This window comes from Gavialis gangeticus, unplaced genomic scaffold (genome assembly GCF_001723915.1).
Source record: "Gavialis gangeticus isolate Ggan-Ray unplaced genomic scaffold, GavGan_comp1, whole genome shotgun sequence".
Classification (NCBI taxonomy): domain Eukaryota; kingdom Metazoa; phylum Chordata; order Crocodylia; family Gavialidae; genus Gavialis; species Gavialis gangeticus.
In genome coordinates, this window is record NW_017729009.1 from 8,832,395 (window position 1) to 8,849,572 (window position 17,178).

Consider the following 17,178-nt stretch of genomic DNA (forward strand, 5'->3'; position numbering starts at 1 on the left):
GGCCACGGAGGCCCCTGACCATATGAGTGGCCTCCTCTGGACCCTCTCCAGGTTCTCCACGTCCCCCTTGAAGCGCGGCGCCCAGAACTGGACACCGTACTCCAGCTGCGGCCTGACCAGCGCCACGTAGAGGGGGAGCAAGACCTCTCTGGACCTGTTAGTGATGCCCCTGTTGATGCATGACAGGGTGCGGTTGGCTCTACCTATTGCTTCATCGCATTGGCGACTCATATTCATCCTGGAGTCAATCCTGACTCCAAGATCCCTCTCTGCCTCTGTGCTGCTGAGAGGGTGTTGTGACCAGCACAGAGCCATGAGCCCAGGCCTGGCACGTCCTAGTTCTGGAGCTCCGTGGTCCAGCAGGAGACTTGCAGTTCGTGCTGCGAGTCCCGTCTGTGGGGAGGAGGTTGGCTGGACAGGCTGACAGCTTCGGGGTCATATGCAAAGACCCCCCTGCCCTCCCAGAGTGGGCTCTGAGTTGGCCTGCCCTTCCCCATGGTGACACTCGTTTCTGCAGGTTAGGGAGCGCTGCCAGCACTAGGTTGCCTTGCTGTCTCTCAGGGGCTGTGGTTGCCCATCACAGGAAGCAATGGTGGCCCTGCAGCACCTCTGCAGAGATCTCTGGCACTGCCCAGGCACGCATGCTTCCCAGGAGGAACAGCTACTTGCGTGAAGCTCCCTCTTCCTTGGGAGCACCCATAGGCCGGGTGCCTGGAGGAACTGTGAGGTAGGGAGGATGCAGTGATCTGCCTGGGAATGGGAAGTTCTCCCAGTTGCTGGTGGGTGAGCACCTAGGAGACTCTCTAGACCTCTGCCAGTTGCAAGAGGCTGCTGCATCCACTCGGCCCTGCCAGGCTACGTGTCCCAGCCCTGCTCTCCATCCTTATGCTGCACCTGGGTCAGGTTCTGCTCCTCAGGGCTGACACTGCCTCTGCCCACTCGCTCTCGGGAGGGCTGCTCCTGGGTCCTGTCCCCACGGAGGGGTTGGGGAATTATACTCCCTACCACCAGGCCTCATCTGCTAGGAGGGGTATTCCTAGACTGCAAATGGACCCCTGGCAAGGGTCCATGGAGGAAGACCTTTCTGATCTCACTTAAGGTGCTTGAAATCTCCCAGCCTGAGAGGTGAGGGGAGTTCCCATCTCCCCTGGTGGTTTGTGACCATAGCCCTGAGGGAGCAAGGCAAACCCCTGCCTGCAGAAGCAAATGCATCACAGGCTGGGAAGAGGGGAGCCAGGCAGCACTACCTCACAGCGCAGGCGAGGGTACGCAGATGGTGCACAGTGCTCGGTCCTGGGGAAGGGGCTGCGCTTGCTGGGGTCACAGCTGGATGTGGCAGGCACACGTTGGAGGGTGCTGTGTGCCTGTCAGAGCGCTCAGGCCCCTTCGTGCTGCCAGGAGCTTGTGTTGCAGCAGCCCAGCGGACCAAGCCAGAGGGGGGCGTTTGCCCTGGGTGCCCCACTCCAGTCTGGGCAGCCCTGGTGGCAAAGGGGCGGAGTGGCTTCCAGGGAAGAGGCAAAGGTGTTTGGGGTGGGAAATGAACATATTGGGCTAGAGTATGGGGGTGGGGGAGTGCAGGGCAGGGCAGCAGGAGATGACTGCCCAACTAAGGTCTCCTGTCCAGCAGTCCAGCCCACCCCGCTGTGGCCTGCTTCCCTGGCAGGTGCTTGGGCCACAGTGATGGTGCAGTATAAGAACCCAGAGAGCTTGTAGGGAGCTGCTCACCCGCTCCCCTCTCACAGGTGGATGCTGTCCCACGTCCAGGCAGAGCTGGAGTAGGCTGGGACGATGCCGCCACCCTCAGACATTGTGAAAGTGGCGGTCGAGTGGCCTGGAGCCAATGCCCAGCTACTGGAGATAGATCAGGTAAGAGCTGGGGCTGGCGGTTGCAGAGCCAGGCAGCACTGTGGTGCAGGGTTGGGGCGTAGTGTCAGGCAGGCTCTTCTGGCCAAGGAAACATCACTACTGAGTGTGCTCTCTCTCTTCCAGAAAAGGCCCCTGGCATCCATCATCAAGGAGGTCTGTGATGGGTGAGTCTGGATCTCTAGGGACCTGCCATGGGGACCAGTCACCCTAGCAGGCCTCACTGGGAAGCCTTTTTCCTCACACTACAGCTCTGCTGCAAGTACCATGTGGCTGCCTTCTTCCAGGCTTTCCAGCCTGGCTGTGCACTGGCTAGGGCTCCAGCAGCATCAGTGCTGGTTCCTGGGAAGTGGACCTAGCACCTAATGCTCAGGCCCTGCAGCCTGTCTGGCCCTCTGGAGCAAGGGCCTAGCTCGCAGCACAGGTCATGTCTAGCGTGATGACCTTATGTCCCGGTTTAGCCAGGACAATCCTGGATTTCAAAGGCTGGTCGCAGCCGGCTGGTGAGAATCCTGATGGGAGTCCCAGAAATGCAGGGGTGCAGGGTGCTATCTGGCCAGGAGTCAGACCAGCACAGAGCCCCTTGCAGGCAGGCAGACACCACTGCCTGCCTGGCACACAGCCCTACCCCTGCTGACTTGAGAGAGCACTTGAGGGGCAGTGTCCTGAATTTCTGGGATTTCCATGTGGTCAGCCTAGCCACACCAGACTCTCGCCCAGCTCCCAGCCCTGATCAAACTGGGACCCAGGGATTCTCTCCAGAGTCAGAGCATCTCCTCAGGGCTTTTCTCCAAGCCTCTGTTCTACCCACCCCAGTCAAGCTCCTGCCCTGGGCCTAGAAAAAGGCTGCTCCAGGCAAATGCAGGGCTCCATGTGTCGTTCCTCTCCCCCAGGTGGTCGCTACCAAACCCTGAGTACTACACACTGCGATATGCCGACGGGCCCCAGCTATACATCACGGAGCAGGTCAGTGATGGGCTGTGGCTGGCTGCTCCTGGGAGGGGGTTGGGGGGGATATTGGAGCAGTTGCAGTCCTGGTTCCCAGGGGAGGAAGGGAGGGACATCCCCTCTGTGTCCATTAACCAAGGAGACATCCGTGAGCCAGTGCAGTTCCTGTCTGGGATACTCAGCTTTCCCCTCTGCCGCATGCATGCAGCAAAGTATCCCATGACTGACTGCATTTCCACTCTCCGCCTGCTGCTGCTGCTCAGAGGCTTCTCTGTCCCCCTTGCAGACTCGCTGTGACATCAAGAATGGGACCATCCTGCAGCTGGCTGTCTCCCCGGTACGTGCCTCTCGGCGTCCGTTCCTCTGCTCAGCCTCTCCCCAGTGCAGGGTCTTCCCTGCCCTGTGAGCCCACTGTGGTGGCTTGGCACTGCTGGGTCGTGCTCTCATGCGCCACTTGCCATGGGGTGCGGTTCTCCTGTTATCGCTGTCCCTGGTGGAAGCACCCCTGTGTGCTGTAGACAGACAGTAGCCTCCCTGCAGGGGCTCAGCCTGTTAGGGAACGCTACTTCTCAGTAGCTTCGGGCAACTTGACCCATTGGGCTGTCTCCCTGGATAGCCCCTGAAGCTTCCCCTGCAACTGCCTCTAGCCTCCCAGGCATCATGTTTCCCAGGCGGTGAATGCATGAGAAACCTTAGAGATTTTCCTTTGGAGCAAAGACAGGTTGGTGGGCCCTGCATGTCTTTAACCTTATGGTTTCAGCGACTGCACCTTCCTCCTCTCTAGCTGCCCTCTCCCCCCATCCCTCATGCAGGGTCCATGGAAGGGAAATGGGCAGTTTGTCCAGGATTAGAAAGAAACACTGACACACCTGCCCTTAGCCATGGTTACCGCAAGCTGTCAGTAGCCCCAAGTCCAGCTAGGTGCAGCTGGACAGCTGCTTCAATTCTGTTGGAGCCAGTAGCTCTCTGGCCGTGGTATGTTCCCTCTGCCTAGCTTCAGACTTGTGCAACTGTTGGTGTTCAGCTGCGGGTGACCAGTGAGTGACCAGCCGGGTCCCTCTTGTTCCCAGTCCAGGGCAGCTCGCCAGCTGATGGAGAGGATCCAGTCACACAGCATGGAGGCCCGACTGGATGCTATGAAGGAGCTGGCAAAGCTCTCTGCGGACGGGACCTTTGCCACAGAGTTCATCAACATGGAGGGCATCACAGTGCTGACACGTCTGGTGGAGAGCGGCACCAAGCTCCTGTCCCAGTAAGCATAGTATGACACCACAAATGGTTAATTGTGGCTGAGCTTCCGCATCTAGCTCTTGTTGGCAGCTACCAATGTCACAGCTGCCTTAAAAATAGCATCACCTGTTATTAACACCCAGGACAAAGGAGACAGTAGCAGCTTTGGGCACTCCAAATAGCAAAGTTAACCCTTGTTTAGGAGTTGCGGCCACTTCTCTTCCCTTTTCAAGTTTTCTGGGATAAAATTCATTTCCTCCTATCCATTAGATGTTGTTAAAAGATGGTGTCAAATGTTCTGGTTGGGGAAGTCAGCGGGAGATCGTCCTGTCTAGTCTTGCTGAAACTGGATCCTGCTCTGTTCTCTATTTAAGGCAAGGCAAGGCCACTTGGCACAAATTAGGAGAAAAGAACAACATGTTGCAGCTTCTGACTGGAAGAATTTTCCCTCTGCAGTCTGGTTGGGGGGAGAGCATGGGCCCATTTCACTCTTGTACTAGCTACAAGGGCACCTGGCAGACTTCTGCATGGTTATGGCATTAATCAGGTTCACAGCAATTTTCCTGGTTGGTGAAGCCAGACTTGCTAAACAGATGTCAGGAAGAGAAAGACGGAGGGGAGGGGAGATAGAGCAGGGAGGTGAGAGGACACGAGGGGACTGTGATGGCCAAAGCTCTAGTCTGTGGTCTTGCTGTTGATCGGGACTCCACTGAACCAAGTGGAGATTTGGCAATGGTTGTTTCCTGTCCCCAGCTGCCCCCTTGTCTCAGACGGGACAGAGCAGCTATCAGGAGCAGGATAATGAGGTCCAGCAGCAGGATGGTCAGGGGCTCATCCCAGGCAGGCTGGTGGGGGTGACACAGCCATAGCCATTTTTAGCCCAAGCTCAACTCCTTTGCCTCAACTCCTACTGGCTGTTTACCTCCTTAAAGCAGCTTGGGATGTAGCAGGTATCTGCACAGCAGGTCTCATGGCTGGGGGATCCTGCCTGAAACAGAACAGCTCAGTATGTTTTCCAGGCTGAGCAGGTACCTTCTGGCATGACTGGAGCAGCTCAGATGGGCACTGTGGGGACTGGCAGTGCAGGGAGAGAGTGAGGGTACACTGGGCTTATTGCTGACTACTAGTATTGCTTGGTACTTGCAGCACATCACACAAGAGCCACATAAAGGCCATGTTCCCTGGCAGGTTCTGACACCTTGGCCCAGGGCAGGGGAATGGACCCTCAAGGTGGGGAAGGGTCTGGAACAGAATGAACAGGGGCATTGTCCTGTAGCTTTCTGAGAGAGACTTATCTCACCCATTTGCAAGAGCAGCGCTTCTCCTGTTAATAGCATTGGGTTGCCTCATCTCTAGCTGCACTCCCTCCCTTCTCTCAGCTACAGTGAGATGCTGGCATTCACTCTGACGGCCTTCCTAGAGCTCATGGACCATGGCATTGTCTCCTGGGACATGGTCTCCATAACGTTCATCAAGCAGGTGAGGCCCCAGCAGGAGGAGATGGGGGTGGGGAGGGGGCTTGTGTGAGCAGCAGAGGGGTGGCCTAGGGGGCAGGGAGCAGGGTTTGCTGCAATGTGGCAGGTGGAAGGCTAGAGCCAGGACTGGTGCAGAGCCATGGTGGAAAAGAGATGGCATGGGTGTGGCTCGTGGGAGACACAGGACACAGTGCATCAGGAGGATGCCCACATGTCGTCAGGCAGGAGGTGGAGTGGAGCAGAGAGTGGATGTCAGGGGAGGGTGCAGTGGGAGAAGGGCACAAGATGGCAGCACATGGAAGGAATGTGAAGGTAACAGTGTAGCTCCAAATGGTGGAAAAGGCCCAAGGGAAATATCTCTGTGGCAGGTTGGATTCAGAGTCAGAAGGGATAAGAGATCTCGCTGCTGCCTGGCCCCACAGTTGGAGTCTGTGTGCAGCTGGATGCAGCATGACATGGTGCTCATGTTGAGAGTTCAGGGTGTATCTCACCCCAGCCCACTGGGTCCTACCCTTTCTGGCTGCTGGCATTGAAGCACTCCAGCTTGGCTCCAGGGTGGTCCTGTGCTGACCTGCTGGTCTTTAGATTGCAGGGTACGTCAGTCAGCCCACACTGGACGTCTCCATTCTCCAGCGGTCGCTAGCCATCCTGGAAAGCATGGTGCTGAACAGCCATACTCTGTACCAGAAGATAGCAGAGGAGATTACCGTGGGTCAGCTCATCTCGCACCTCCAGGTGTGAGTATTTGTCCATCTTGGGCAGAACTAGTTGTACCTGCTTTGCAGATCTCTGCTGTATTTGAACGTGTGTCGTCATTTAAAATTGATAAAAATGCCATCCTAGATGTCACTGGTAGGGCGTCTGATCTGAGCTTCACAAATCTGCTGAAAAGCAGGAGAGAGATACTGGGGAATTAAAACTTCTGCTCTGAAAGCACTTAAGCACGTGAGTAATTGTACTCCTGTGACTAGAATCATTGACTTCAGCTGCATTAATCATGTGTTTAATGTTATTCAGATGCATAAGTGTGTTCATGATTGGGGAGCCAAACTGTGTTTTTATTCCAAACTTTTCACTTAAATCCAAAACGGCACCGAACCTGTCGCCACGGAACAAAACAGCTTTATTGTTAATGGAAAGTTGTTTAGATCCTCAGTCCATTAGTGAGGTTCAAATTTATAAACTCTTTGTGTACATGCAAATATTGCTAGTAACATATTCATATTTCATAATGCAATGCATTAAACATAATAATCATGATCCAGGATTAAAACTCACCAGCCAGTTGCCATGGAGTACTACTATTTACATTCAGGGGGAGTGCTTCTGTGCTTTCAGAATTACAATACCTGAGAAGTAAAAGCACCTTAAGGCCAGTTAGATGTGTGATGAGCTTCCTCTTCTAGAACATTTTCATTAATGGTCATGGCTCAAGAAGTAGGAGTATACTTCCAAACTTTGCTGATGAGACAAAGCTGGTATCATCAGTCCAGAGAAAAATAGGACTATGACAGAGGAAGAGCTGGATGACCTTGAACAATTCCATTTCAGCCCATTTCCATCACTCCAGTCCTCAGAGTGGAAGGTCATGTGCTTAAGGGCTAACAAGAATTTCTGCTGTAAGCTTAGAGCAGCTCATCAGGTGGAAACAGCAGAGGAAGAGTGACACCCGGGAGTATTATTTAATTGAAGGTTGACCCTGAACTGCTAAAATGATGCTGCCGTGGAAAAGACAAATGCAATCCCAGGATGTCAGGCAAGGTGTTTCCACTGGAGACAGAAGTACGAATGCCATGGGACAAGGCCCTGGTGAGACCATCTGGAATCCTGGGTACAGTTCTGGTCCCGCGTGTCCAAGGATGAATCAGAATGGTGCAGGTGTAGAGAACGACACTGAGGCTGATCGGGGCAAAGGAAGGCAAATGAATATTAACTGGCTACAAGTAAATCCAGAATGGAAATTAGAAGATGATTTCTAAGCATCAGAGCAGCAAGGTCTCCACAGAACCTGAATAGTTTTACACTGGAGATGGTGCAGCTTATGAATGGGATTGTCTGACCTGGTGCCCGCTATGGCAGGGGCAGGACTCAGTGGTTCAGGAGGTTCCCTCCAGCCCTGTGTCATCTTGTGCTTGCACTTGGATGCCCCAGGGTAGTTGTGAAATAATTTAATTGCACAGTCCCCTGTCCTGCAGCTGGAGGATCCATTTGAGCACAGCCCTGTGGAAATCAGGGGACTTCAGGTATGTAGGACCCTGCCTGTGTGTACAGCTGGGACCACAGGCTGCAGTCTCCTTCTGGGTCTCTGGAGGGTCATTTCAGAATGGTGGCTGCCTGGCACATTGTTGACACATTTTCTTGCCAAGCTCTGTCCAGTTGGCAGCACTGGCTATCCTGGAAAGTCACATGGCACTCAACACCTCTCCCTTTCATCTTCTGACTGTATCAGTAGTGATCCATCATCTGTTTAGATGTGGCTGACTAAAGCTATGTGCTTGTCATACCAGCAAATGTCACCTCTCTCAGTAATGTCCGCACCGCAAACGAGTTAGCTGTGAACATCACATCCCCTCTATGTTTGTACCCATGCACTTGCAGGTGGTTTCTGAAGACATTTAATCTTCTTTTGAATCACCGGATCCAAAAGACATATCCAGAAGCGTTTTGCCCCTGAAAGCCCCGAAGGAGGACCACAGCCTGGTTGAAGCATTTCACATGTCTGGCCTTGGGGCTGTGGAAAGGTTGGCGGGTGGGGGGTGGTTGCAGACCTAGTGCAGGATGACTTATTGATCTCCTCACCCTGTGTGTGCTGTTCTGATGGCACAAGATGAGGAAGGACCCAATCAAGTGCAGCTTCATGCGTGAACTTCTCAGAAGAAAACTGCTCTGAAAACCAGAGATTTTACAATTAGAAAACTGTGGTACAAAGCCTCTTCATTAGCAGTAGAAGGCTGCAAAATGAGAAGGAAGTACAGAACTATCAACAGCTTCTGAAAATGGGGAATGTTTTGGGGTTTTGCCAAGATGAAGAAAACCAAGGGTGAGCATTTAAGGAGTCAGCCAGACTCCTTCCCTTACCATTCCCTGGCTATGTTTCTGCTGTAGGCTGCAGGGGAGGAGGGAGACTGAACTTGACTTAGGCATCAGAAATCATTGAGCTGTGGCATCCAGCTTCTCAGCAGGGTAAACTGGCCAGTAGTGAGATTGTGCAGCTCCAGCCAGGCTTCTCCCAGGACCCGTGCTACCCAGGAGGTTCTGCACTGCACTGAACTACAGACTGCAACATGGACATGCTCCCTAGCCAGTCAAAGTCTGTTGCCTCTGGCCAGAGCAACATCTCTGTGCCTGGTCTCTGCAGCTCTGAGTAGTTTGGTGATTTGCTAGTAAACATGCCTGGGTCCCTTCTGCCCTAGGCAGGGTAGGGAAGCTGCAGGCAGAAGTGCTTTCACAGGTCCCAGAGTGTGAGAGACAACCCAGGTAACAGCCTGTCCCCCATCTGCTCTGCATGCTTCAGCCATGCTCACCTCTGCTTTTCCATCTTTGTGCCCCTGCAGCTCAAATCAGGAGATTCAGACTTATGCCATTGCCCTGATCAACGCCCTCTTCCTGAAGGCACCGGAGGACAAGAGACAGGTCTGTGCCCACTCTCTAGCCAAACCTCTGGCCCTGGTTAATAGCAGACTGCACATCTGCACCTGCAGCACTAGAGAACCACCCCTGCCCTGGCAAGGGTGCCCAAGCCCTGCCCAGATCTGTCAGTCCTTGCAGGACATGCATCCGCAGGGCAGCACTGGGGTTGAGTTCAGCAGTTTCCAGAGGAGTGATGGCAGGGGGTGTCCAGCAGAGGACTAGGGCTGCGTAGGGGCAGCGTGCCAGGCCTGTGGAGGCGCAGCCCCAGCAGGAAGGCAGGAGAGCACCCTGGGCTGGGGAAGAGGGAGCCACAGCAGTCCCAGGGTCTCCCTCCATGGTGGATGTTTTCTGTGTGCATGTGCCTTATGAGGGCCCCACAGAGCCCACATGTATGAGCAGGACTCCTGCTTGCGTGGGCACCCTGAGGGGAGGCCTGGTGTGTGCATACGTCTGCTTCCTGTAGCTTTGTTCTGTGAACCTTTGTCCTCCAGGGCCCTGTTTGTACCCCTTTCTCTGGGCTCTGAGCTAAATCCTCTGTCTGCTTTGTGCCTTTTGCTTTCTGCCAGCAGGACAAGCTCCTTAACCCGCTAGACCTGCCTGTCACTGTAAGTAACTCCAAGCCGGGGCTGGGTCAGGCACTTGCTTAGCTGTAGGCACGGAATAGAAAGTTTTTTCTCTGGTTCAGTCTCCTAGGGCCAGAGATTTGGAGCACAGGGGTGGGGGACTATCAGGGAGGGAGGGGGCGGATGGGCCTGGGGATGTGCCGGAGGCCCAGTGGCATTAGCCGGCCCACAGACTGCTGACAGTAATGTTCTGTAAAGGGTTCTTTGCTCTGGAAAGCTTCCAGGCTGGTGTAAAAGCCATTCAGCTAAACTGATGTTCAAAGCGAGCCCGTTCCACAGAAACAGGCCAGGCATCCTGAGCTGCCTGCAGTGGAGCCTGTGCCACCACTCCTTTGGTGTACAGCAGATTTAAACCCTTCCCATGTGTGCTTAGGGCTGTAGCCTGGGTCCTGCCTAGTTGGGCCATGCTGTGTGGTGGCTGCTCTGTGGGGAGCTGCCTTGCAAGGAGCTGTAGGCTTCCCTCTCTACGTGCCGTGTACTGGAGCGTTCCAGCTGGAGGCTTCTGGGGGCTTTGCAGACTTTATAGCAGTAGAGGGGTCTTTGTGCCTGCTCAACATGAGACCCCCTCTCAGGTAGGCCCTGGGGAGTCTACAAACCCCAGGCAAGATCCCAGCAGAGAAAGGGGATGAATTTAGCACCTCAGGTGGAAGGCTCAGGAGGAAAGACATAACTACCTGGGTAGGAATTCTGCGGGGGCACTAGGCTTCAACACGCAGCTTGTCAAATTCCCAGTGGGATCCTTAATGGCTGCTTCATTTTTCCTGGGCCTCCCATCCCAAGAGCACAGCCACCAGTGACGTGTCCCCTAATGCTGAGCCTGGGTGTTTGGGAAGATATTGCTTGGCTGCAGCTAGGCAGCATGTGTTCTCATGCTTCTACTACTGTGTGTGTCTGGATTGTCTTGCTGTCTCCCATCTGTCCCACTGTTTATCTGCTTTGGTTGCCTGTTGTCTCCTCCTGTGTAGAGGCTGCAAGCTGTTTGCAGCAGGGACACCCATACGTCTGTGTGTTTGGCATTGAGTGCAGCTCGGGCCCTGGTCTCTGACCAGAGTTCATAGGTGCTACTGATAGGAGAGTCGTAAATAAAAGGAAGCCAGACTGACTCATCATCAGGCAGAGTGTCAGTTTGTGAACCGCTTCCTGCAGTTTGCTGGTGCTGGTTTAGGTGTCTCTTACCCAAATGCTTGCTCGTTCTGGCCATAGCTAGCCTGTGAATCCTGCTGAGCTCACACCCCAACACGGGCTGGCTAGACGCCAGTACGTCACTTGGGCTTCTCATAGGGGTTCCTCTCTCCAGCAGTGTGTTGCCAGAAGTGTGATCAGAGCCCCTGGGTGCCTGCTGCCGCGTGCATTCTGTCACGCTCCCTGTGCAGTCTGGCACAAGCTGGGCCGTATTGAGGGGCCGGGTAGCTGGGACAGTGTTGGGCTGCTCAGGATGGTGTGGCCATGTGGCAGCACCTGTGACAAGGGGGGGGGTTGCATTCACTTCCGGTTCTGGGCATGCCCCGCCTCAGAGTGCAGGGAGCCTCAAATGGGCAGTTCTGCCAGGCTCCCTCCAGCTGGCAGCTGGTGCAGCAGGTCTGTCCTTGCATATTGTGAATCCCCTGCCAGGCCTTGCCTGTGCCAGCAACCTTGCGAAATCTTCCCCAAGCCCATTAGCACTGGCGCAGCTCCCCCCCAGTGCAGACGTGGCTGCCCAGTGCTCTCCTCCACTGGCTTGCTACTCCCAGATGCATCTTTGTGGCAGGCTCGTGTCCACCTTGGAACAAGGGACATGCTCAGTGTGCAATGCTTAAATGCTGCCCTAAGGAATTGCCTTTGGGGCTGAGGTAAGGGACACGCAGGCCCAGAGGGAGAATTATGAGAGTGACAAGCTGCTGTTGGGGGGTGGTGGGAGCTGGTGTCATTGTGCTCGGGCTGCCAGGTGCACATACCCAGTGCAGATGGGCTGTTCTTTTCCTGGGAGACCTACAGCCAAGTGCAACCCTGCATGAGTCGGAGCATGCCTCCCCAGCTAACAGGCCACTGGCACGGTCTTGTTTGTCACCCATGGTGTGTTCCCCACAGCCAAAGGTCTGACACAGGCAGGAAGCAGCCAGCCTGAGCTCCCTCCCCAGACCACCCAGTGCATGCCCTCCTAGGCTGGGGGTGAGCCATGCTGCACTGGCTGCTTCCAGTGCAGCGATCCACATTGCTGACCCATGTTGCTTAGCTTTCTGTCTCTTCCCACAAGAGGCCGGCTTGGGTTTTGTGTTCTGCTCACATTCCTTTTCTCTGAATTCCTGACAGGAAATGGCCAATGCATTTGCCCAGAAGCACCTGAGGTCCATCATCCTAAATGTGAGTGGGTGCCAGTAGCTCCCAGCCCTTGCTGAATGGTGCCTGGTTTATGCTGAACATAAATCCTGCTGCCCTGAGGGTATTTGTGGGAGTTTTTGCCTGTGGAGAGTGGAACTAATGCCACTTGCTCTGGAGAGGGGAGAGCTCTTGGTGTTTCCTCCTCCTGGCAAGGGTTTGCTCTTGACTGAAAGCAGCTAGTGTGTGGGCAGCTGGCAGTGCTGGGTCCCTGCCCCCTGAGGGGGCAGCAGCCTGGCATGCCCTGCAGCACACAGCAGGGAGCAGTGCATGTTTTGCTGTGTTCACTCATGCCCCTGCCCTCAATTGTTGCAGCACGTGATCAGAGGAAACCGCCCAATCAAAACTGAGATGGCACATCAGCTGTATGTGCTGCAGGTGCTGACCTTTAACCTCCTGGAGGAGCGGATGATGACCAAAATGGACCCTAATGATCAGGTTGGGAAGCTTCAGTGGATTCTGGAAGGGAGGGTGGATTTCCCTGGGCTTCACAAGCTGTCCCTCCTCCACAACGAGGGTAGACGCTGGCACTCCTAGCATCTTCCCTGGGCGCGCAGAGTGTGGGCCCTCGGGACAGCATGCTGGGGCAGAAAAACATTGCCAGTGTCACCACTGACACGCTTCCTCTGCTCCTTAGGCACAGAGAGACATCATCTTTGAGCTGAGGAGAATCGCTTTTGATGCTGAGTCTGACAGCAACACTGCCCCGGGGGGCGGGACAGAGAAACGCAAAGCCATGTATACCAAGGACTACAAGATGCTGGGATTCACTGTACGTATCTGAGGGCATTGCCGACTGCTGTGCGCACAGTAACAGGTCCCCATCTGAGGACAGGGCTATGGGAGGAGGCTGCTGACTGCAGCACATCACATATCCCCGTTTCCATACCCTGGGCAAGGATGTCTCCTGAAAGGAGCTCAGATGAGATGGGTTCTTGGGCCTGATTGTTGTGGGCTCGCTGCCAGGGTCTGAGCTGTACTCTCCTGTGTGTGGTGCATGAGGGTCCCATCAGAGGACCCGGGGTCTTGTGTGTGAGTTGCACATATGATTTTGTACAAAGCCACAGAAGCAGTGAAGCATCAAGGAGAATTGATGGGGAGGTGGGCATTTGCGTGTGCTCTGCTGGACTGGCTCCTTTCCGGTGGACATCGGAAAGTTGCAGGGGTCCTGTGGCAGGCAGCTGTGGGTGCATTCAAGGGCTCTCTAGGGAGACCCTGGCACTAACCTGTATCTACAGAATCACATCAATCCAGCCATGGACTTCACCCAGACGCCCCCAGGGATGCTGGCCTTGGACAACATGCTCTACTTGGCCAAGTTCCATCAGGACACCTACATCAGGGTAAGAGGGGTGGAAGCCACCTGCAACTCCCCTCCCCTCCTCCCCCACTGGCTGCTGATCACACCCTCTCTTCCCCAGATCGTCCTGGAGAACAGCAGCCGGGAGGACAAACATGAGTGCCCGTTTGGGCGCAGCGCCATTGAGCTCACCAAGATGCTGTGCGAGATCCTGCAAGTCGGGGAACTCCGTAAGTGCCTCCTGCCCTGCACCACCAGCTCCCAGGCACTGTATTCGGGGCTAGGGCTCACCTCCTGTCCCCTCCCCAGAACAGTGCACAAAGCACCCTTCCTGGCCCCAGAGCCATGAGTCTGGAGCTGTGCATGCTGTCATCCACGGAGACCCAGGACCATGTCTATGTGCTGTGGAGCCTGGGGCAGTGCTGCACGGGGCTGGATCTCTCTGCTAAGGGGCAGCAGCAGTAGCAGAGCCCTGTGCCACCAGGTGGAGACTGACCATCAAGACTGGGCTGCACAGCAAGCAGGCGACCCTGTTCCTTGCCAGCTGAGGGGCCCCCAGGGTCAGGCTTGTGTCTTGTATCCCAGGACAGAGTAGCTGCCCCTTGCGCTTGCTCCCTTGTGAATTCCAGCACCCCCTGCCCAGGACACTCATACAGTTAGTTCCCATGTCTCCCTGAAGCCAATGAGGGCCGGAACGACTACCACCCCATGTTCTTCACCCATGACCGAGCATTTGAGGAGCTCTTTGCCATCTGCATCCAGCTGCTGAACAAGACCTGGAAGGAGATGAGAGCAACGGCAGAGGATTTCAACAAGGTCAGTGATGGGCACCTGCTAGGACTGGCACAGGGGACACTTGTGCGCAGACGACCTCAGCTGCCAGCAGGGGTGTGGGGCCATGTCACGGGTGGGCTGTGATGCGGATACTGGTGCAGGAGGGTGGCTTGGCCAGGACTGGTGCTGCTTCCCCCTTCCTGAGCCTGCAGAGCGCACGTGGGTTGGCCTGAGGTCCTGCCTTCCCTGCACAAGCCCCTTGGCAGAGATCAGCTGCCGCTGGGCCACAGGAGGGCGACGCACCTCTTCCCTCCCACCAGGTGATGCAGGTGGTACGGGAGCAGATCACCCGGGCTCTGCCCTCCAAGCCCAACTCCCTGGACCAGTTCAAGAGCAAGCTGCGCAGCCTGAGCTACTCGGAGATTCTGCGGCTACGGCAGTCCGAGAGGATGAGCCAAGACGACTTCCAATCACCGCCCATCGTGTGAGCACCTCAGGGGGGGCTGCCTCCGTGCCCAGGCACGTGACTGTGGCTGCCGGCCACTGTGCTTGTGTCCTGCTCATGCCACTGTGTCTTGTCTTCAGGGAACTGAGGGAGAAAATCCAGCCTGAGATTCTGGAGCTGATAAAGCAGCAGCGTCTGAACCGGCTGTGTGAGGGGAGCAGCTTCCGGAAAATCGGGAACCGTAGGAGACAAGGTGGAGCTCGAGGCCTGGGAGTGGGCATTAATGCAGCACAGGACCACGTGGTGCTGCCGGAGAGGGGCTCTGGGCAGCTGGGGACACTCTGCAGGCCCACCGGTTGCGAGGGACCAGGCGCATACATCCAGGGAACAGCAGTCTGGGTCGCAGGGTGCGGACAGACAAAATAGCACTTCAGTGGAGAAAAATGCATTAGACAAATGCAGCAAGTCCCTAACCTGTGCTGACTTCACCCATCGTAGAAAACTTGGGGAAATTAGGGGTGAACATCCCTGGGTGCAAGCTGCAGGGTTGTGGGTGCAGTCTGGCTGCTTCCATCCTGGGGTAGCTGTTTGCCGAGGTAAAATGGCTATTACCGGCTCCCTGCCACCCAGCTACAAAGTCCTAAACCACACCTACTGCCCCTGGGGCTGTGTGGCCACCCCTTCCTGGCTGCGGTGCAGCATGCCACCCCAGCCAGCTGCACCATGGTCGGTCGCAGCCCCCTCCACCTGCTGTCAGCAGGCAGGCAGCCCTGCAGGGCTGGTGCGAGGGGTTTTGTTGGGAGTGCCACTCACCCCGTGCTGCATGTGCCCGTGTGTTGCAGAGAGGTTCTGGTACTGCCGCCTGGCTCTGAACCACAAGGTCCTGCACTATGGAGACCTGGAAGACAATGCCCAGGGGGAAGTGACCTTCGAGTCCCTGCAGGAGAAAAGTATGTTGTGATTCTTCCCGAGTACTGAGCATGACTTGTAGCGCCCCATCCTCTGCCATCTGACTGCTGGGCACCAGTACTGGGACGGGAGGAGTCTTGGGGCCAAGGCAGTGGTTGGGACTTAAGGGCCAGGGACTAAACCCAGATTCCCCACGTGACCTCTGTACTTCCTACGGCACAGGCTACTTGAATAAACCAGTGTGGTTGGGCCCAGGGGCTCCTGTAGTGAAGGCTGCAGAAAAGGGCAAGGGAAGTGTTTCGCCCCAGCAGGGCCCTGCTTGACTCTCCCTGTTTTGCCTCTAGTTCCAGTTGCAGACATCAAGGCCATTGTCACAGGGAAGGACTGTCCTCACATGAAGGAGAAAAGTGCCCTGAAGCAGAACAAGGTAACTGCTCCCTCCTCTGCCAGGAGGAAGCCCATGCTGCTTGTGGGGCATGAAGGCAGCTGAAGCATGGGAGCCTTTACCAATGGCGCCAGCCCAAATCTGGGCCCCTGGCTCTGCTGCTTTACTCCGAGATGCAGCCAGGCAGGGTGCCTTGTCTCACAGCACCATCTGCCTGGGCCTGCTGCAGCACTGGTTTGTCCTGGAGGGGCCCAGAGCTGTAGTGGATTTGGGTTGAAGGCAAGGAAGGGTGCTGCTGTGCCATCCAGCTGCTGAGTGAAAAGCCTCCTCTCCCTGCAGGAAGTGCTAGAATTGGCCTTCTCCATATTGTATGATCCTGATGAAACCTTGAACTTCATTGCACCTAACAAGTACGAGGTGAGTGCTGAGGAGCCTGGCTAGGAGTGTGCCCACATGCTGGAGCCTGAGAGGAACTAGCTGTTCTCCACTGCGCCTATTTGCAGCATCCTCCTGTTCTCTGCTTACTGCCCCCTTCCCTGCAGAGGCCCAGGGGCGGTTACAGAAACCCAAGGCCTCAGCACAGGCGGGAAGAGCAGGAGAATCAAGCAGCTCAGCAAGGATCCATTATCCTTGTGCCCAGAGCCCCCTGCGCTCCCTGGCCGGCCCTGCCAGCCCAGGGCTTAGCGCCTCTGCAGCAGAGCCGGTGTGCCTGGGTGCTGTGCTCAGCCTCTGGGCCTGCGGCCGGCTCTACTCCCTGCCCGCCCTGGGGTGGTGGGAGGAGAGCACGGCGTCCTGTGGGCCTTGGCCCCCGTCCCCCTGCCTTACCGCAGCTGGACAGAGGGGCTGACCGCGGTTCCCCGTGCTGTAGTGCAGGGCTGAGCCGGGTGCTGACCCCGGTGCCTCGCCGTACTGCATCTGACCGCGGGTTCCCCAGCCCCAGTTCTCCGTCTGCCCCGCAGTAGCGCAGCTGGCCGGAGGGGCTGACCGCGGGTTCCCCGGCCCTTGGCCCCGCGCTGACCCTTGTGCCCTACAGTACTGCATCTGGACGGACGGGCTGAATGCGCTGCTGGGCCGTGACATGAGCAGCGAGCTGACGCGGAGCGACCTGGACACGCTGCTCAGCATGGAGATGAAGCTGCGGCTGCTGGACCTGGAGAACGTGCCCGTGCCCGAGGCGCCGCCGCCCGTGCCCCGCGAGCCCAGCACCTACGACTTCGTCTACCACTACGGCTGACCGGCTG

The 17,178-nt window shown here is 56.1% G+C and overlaps 1 protein-coding gene across 2 annotated transcripts; it reads left to right on the forward strand.

Moving 5' to 3' along the window:
• The first annotated feature begins 704 nt into the window (after positions 1-704).
• Positions 705-17,172, forward strand: ELMO2 (engulfment and cell motility 2). Of its 2 annotated transcripts, XM_019509906.1 has the most exons (22): positions 705-1,265; positions 1,743-1,866; positions 1,990-2,030; positions 2,757-2,829; positions 3,098-3,148; positions 3,882-4,063; positions 5,421-5,520; positions 6,102-6,253; positions 9,071-9,149; positions 9,716-9,751; positions 12,059-12,109; positions 12,440-12,562; positions 12,762-12,896; positions 13,363-13,467; positions 13,546-13,654; positions 14,104-14,240; positions 14,519-14,682; positions 14,784-14,896; positions 15,486-15,593; positions 15,897-15,979; positions 16,277-16,354; positions 16,971-17,172. In XM_019509906.1, the coding sequence occupies exons 2-22, from the start codon at positions 1,789-1,791 to the stop codon at positions 17,169-17,171; spliced, it is 2,199 nt and encodes a 732-aa protein (XP_019365451.1). In that variant the 5' UTR covers positions 705-1,265; positions 1,743-1,788; the 3' UTR covers position 17,172. The 2 variants fall into 2 exon arrangements, with proteins under 2 accessions (XP_019365451.1, XP_019365452.1); XM_019509907.1 differs by lacking the exon at positions 9,716-9,751 and having other exon boundaries at positions 707-1,265.
• The last annotated feature ends 6 nt before the right edge of the window (positions 17,173-17,178 follow it).

Coding starts and splice junctions, on each gene's coding strand:
- ELMO2 (XM_019509906.1), top strand. CDS start 1,789: ATGCCGCCACCCTCAGACATTGTGAAAGTGGCGGTCGAGTGGCCTGGA. Junction 4,064..5,420: donor GGCACCAAGCTCCTGTCCCA/GTAAGCATAGTA, acceptor CCCTTCTCTCAG/CTACAGTGAGATGCTGGCAT. Junction 13,468..13,545: donor ATCAGGACACCTACATCAGG/GTAAGAGGGGTG, acceptor TCTCTTCCCCAG/ATCGTCCTGGAGAACAGCAG.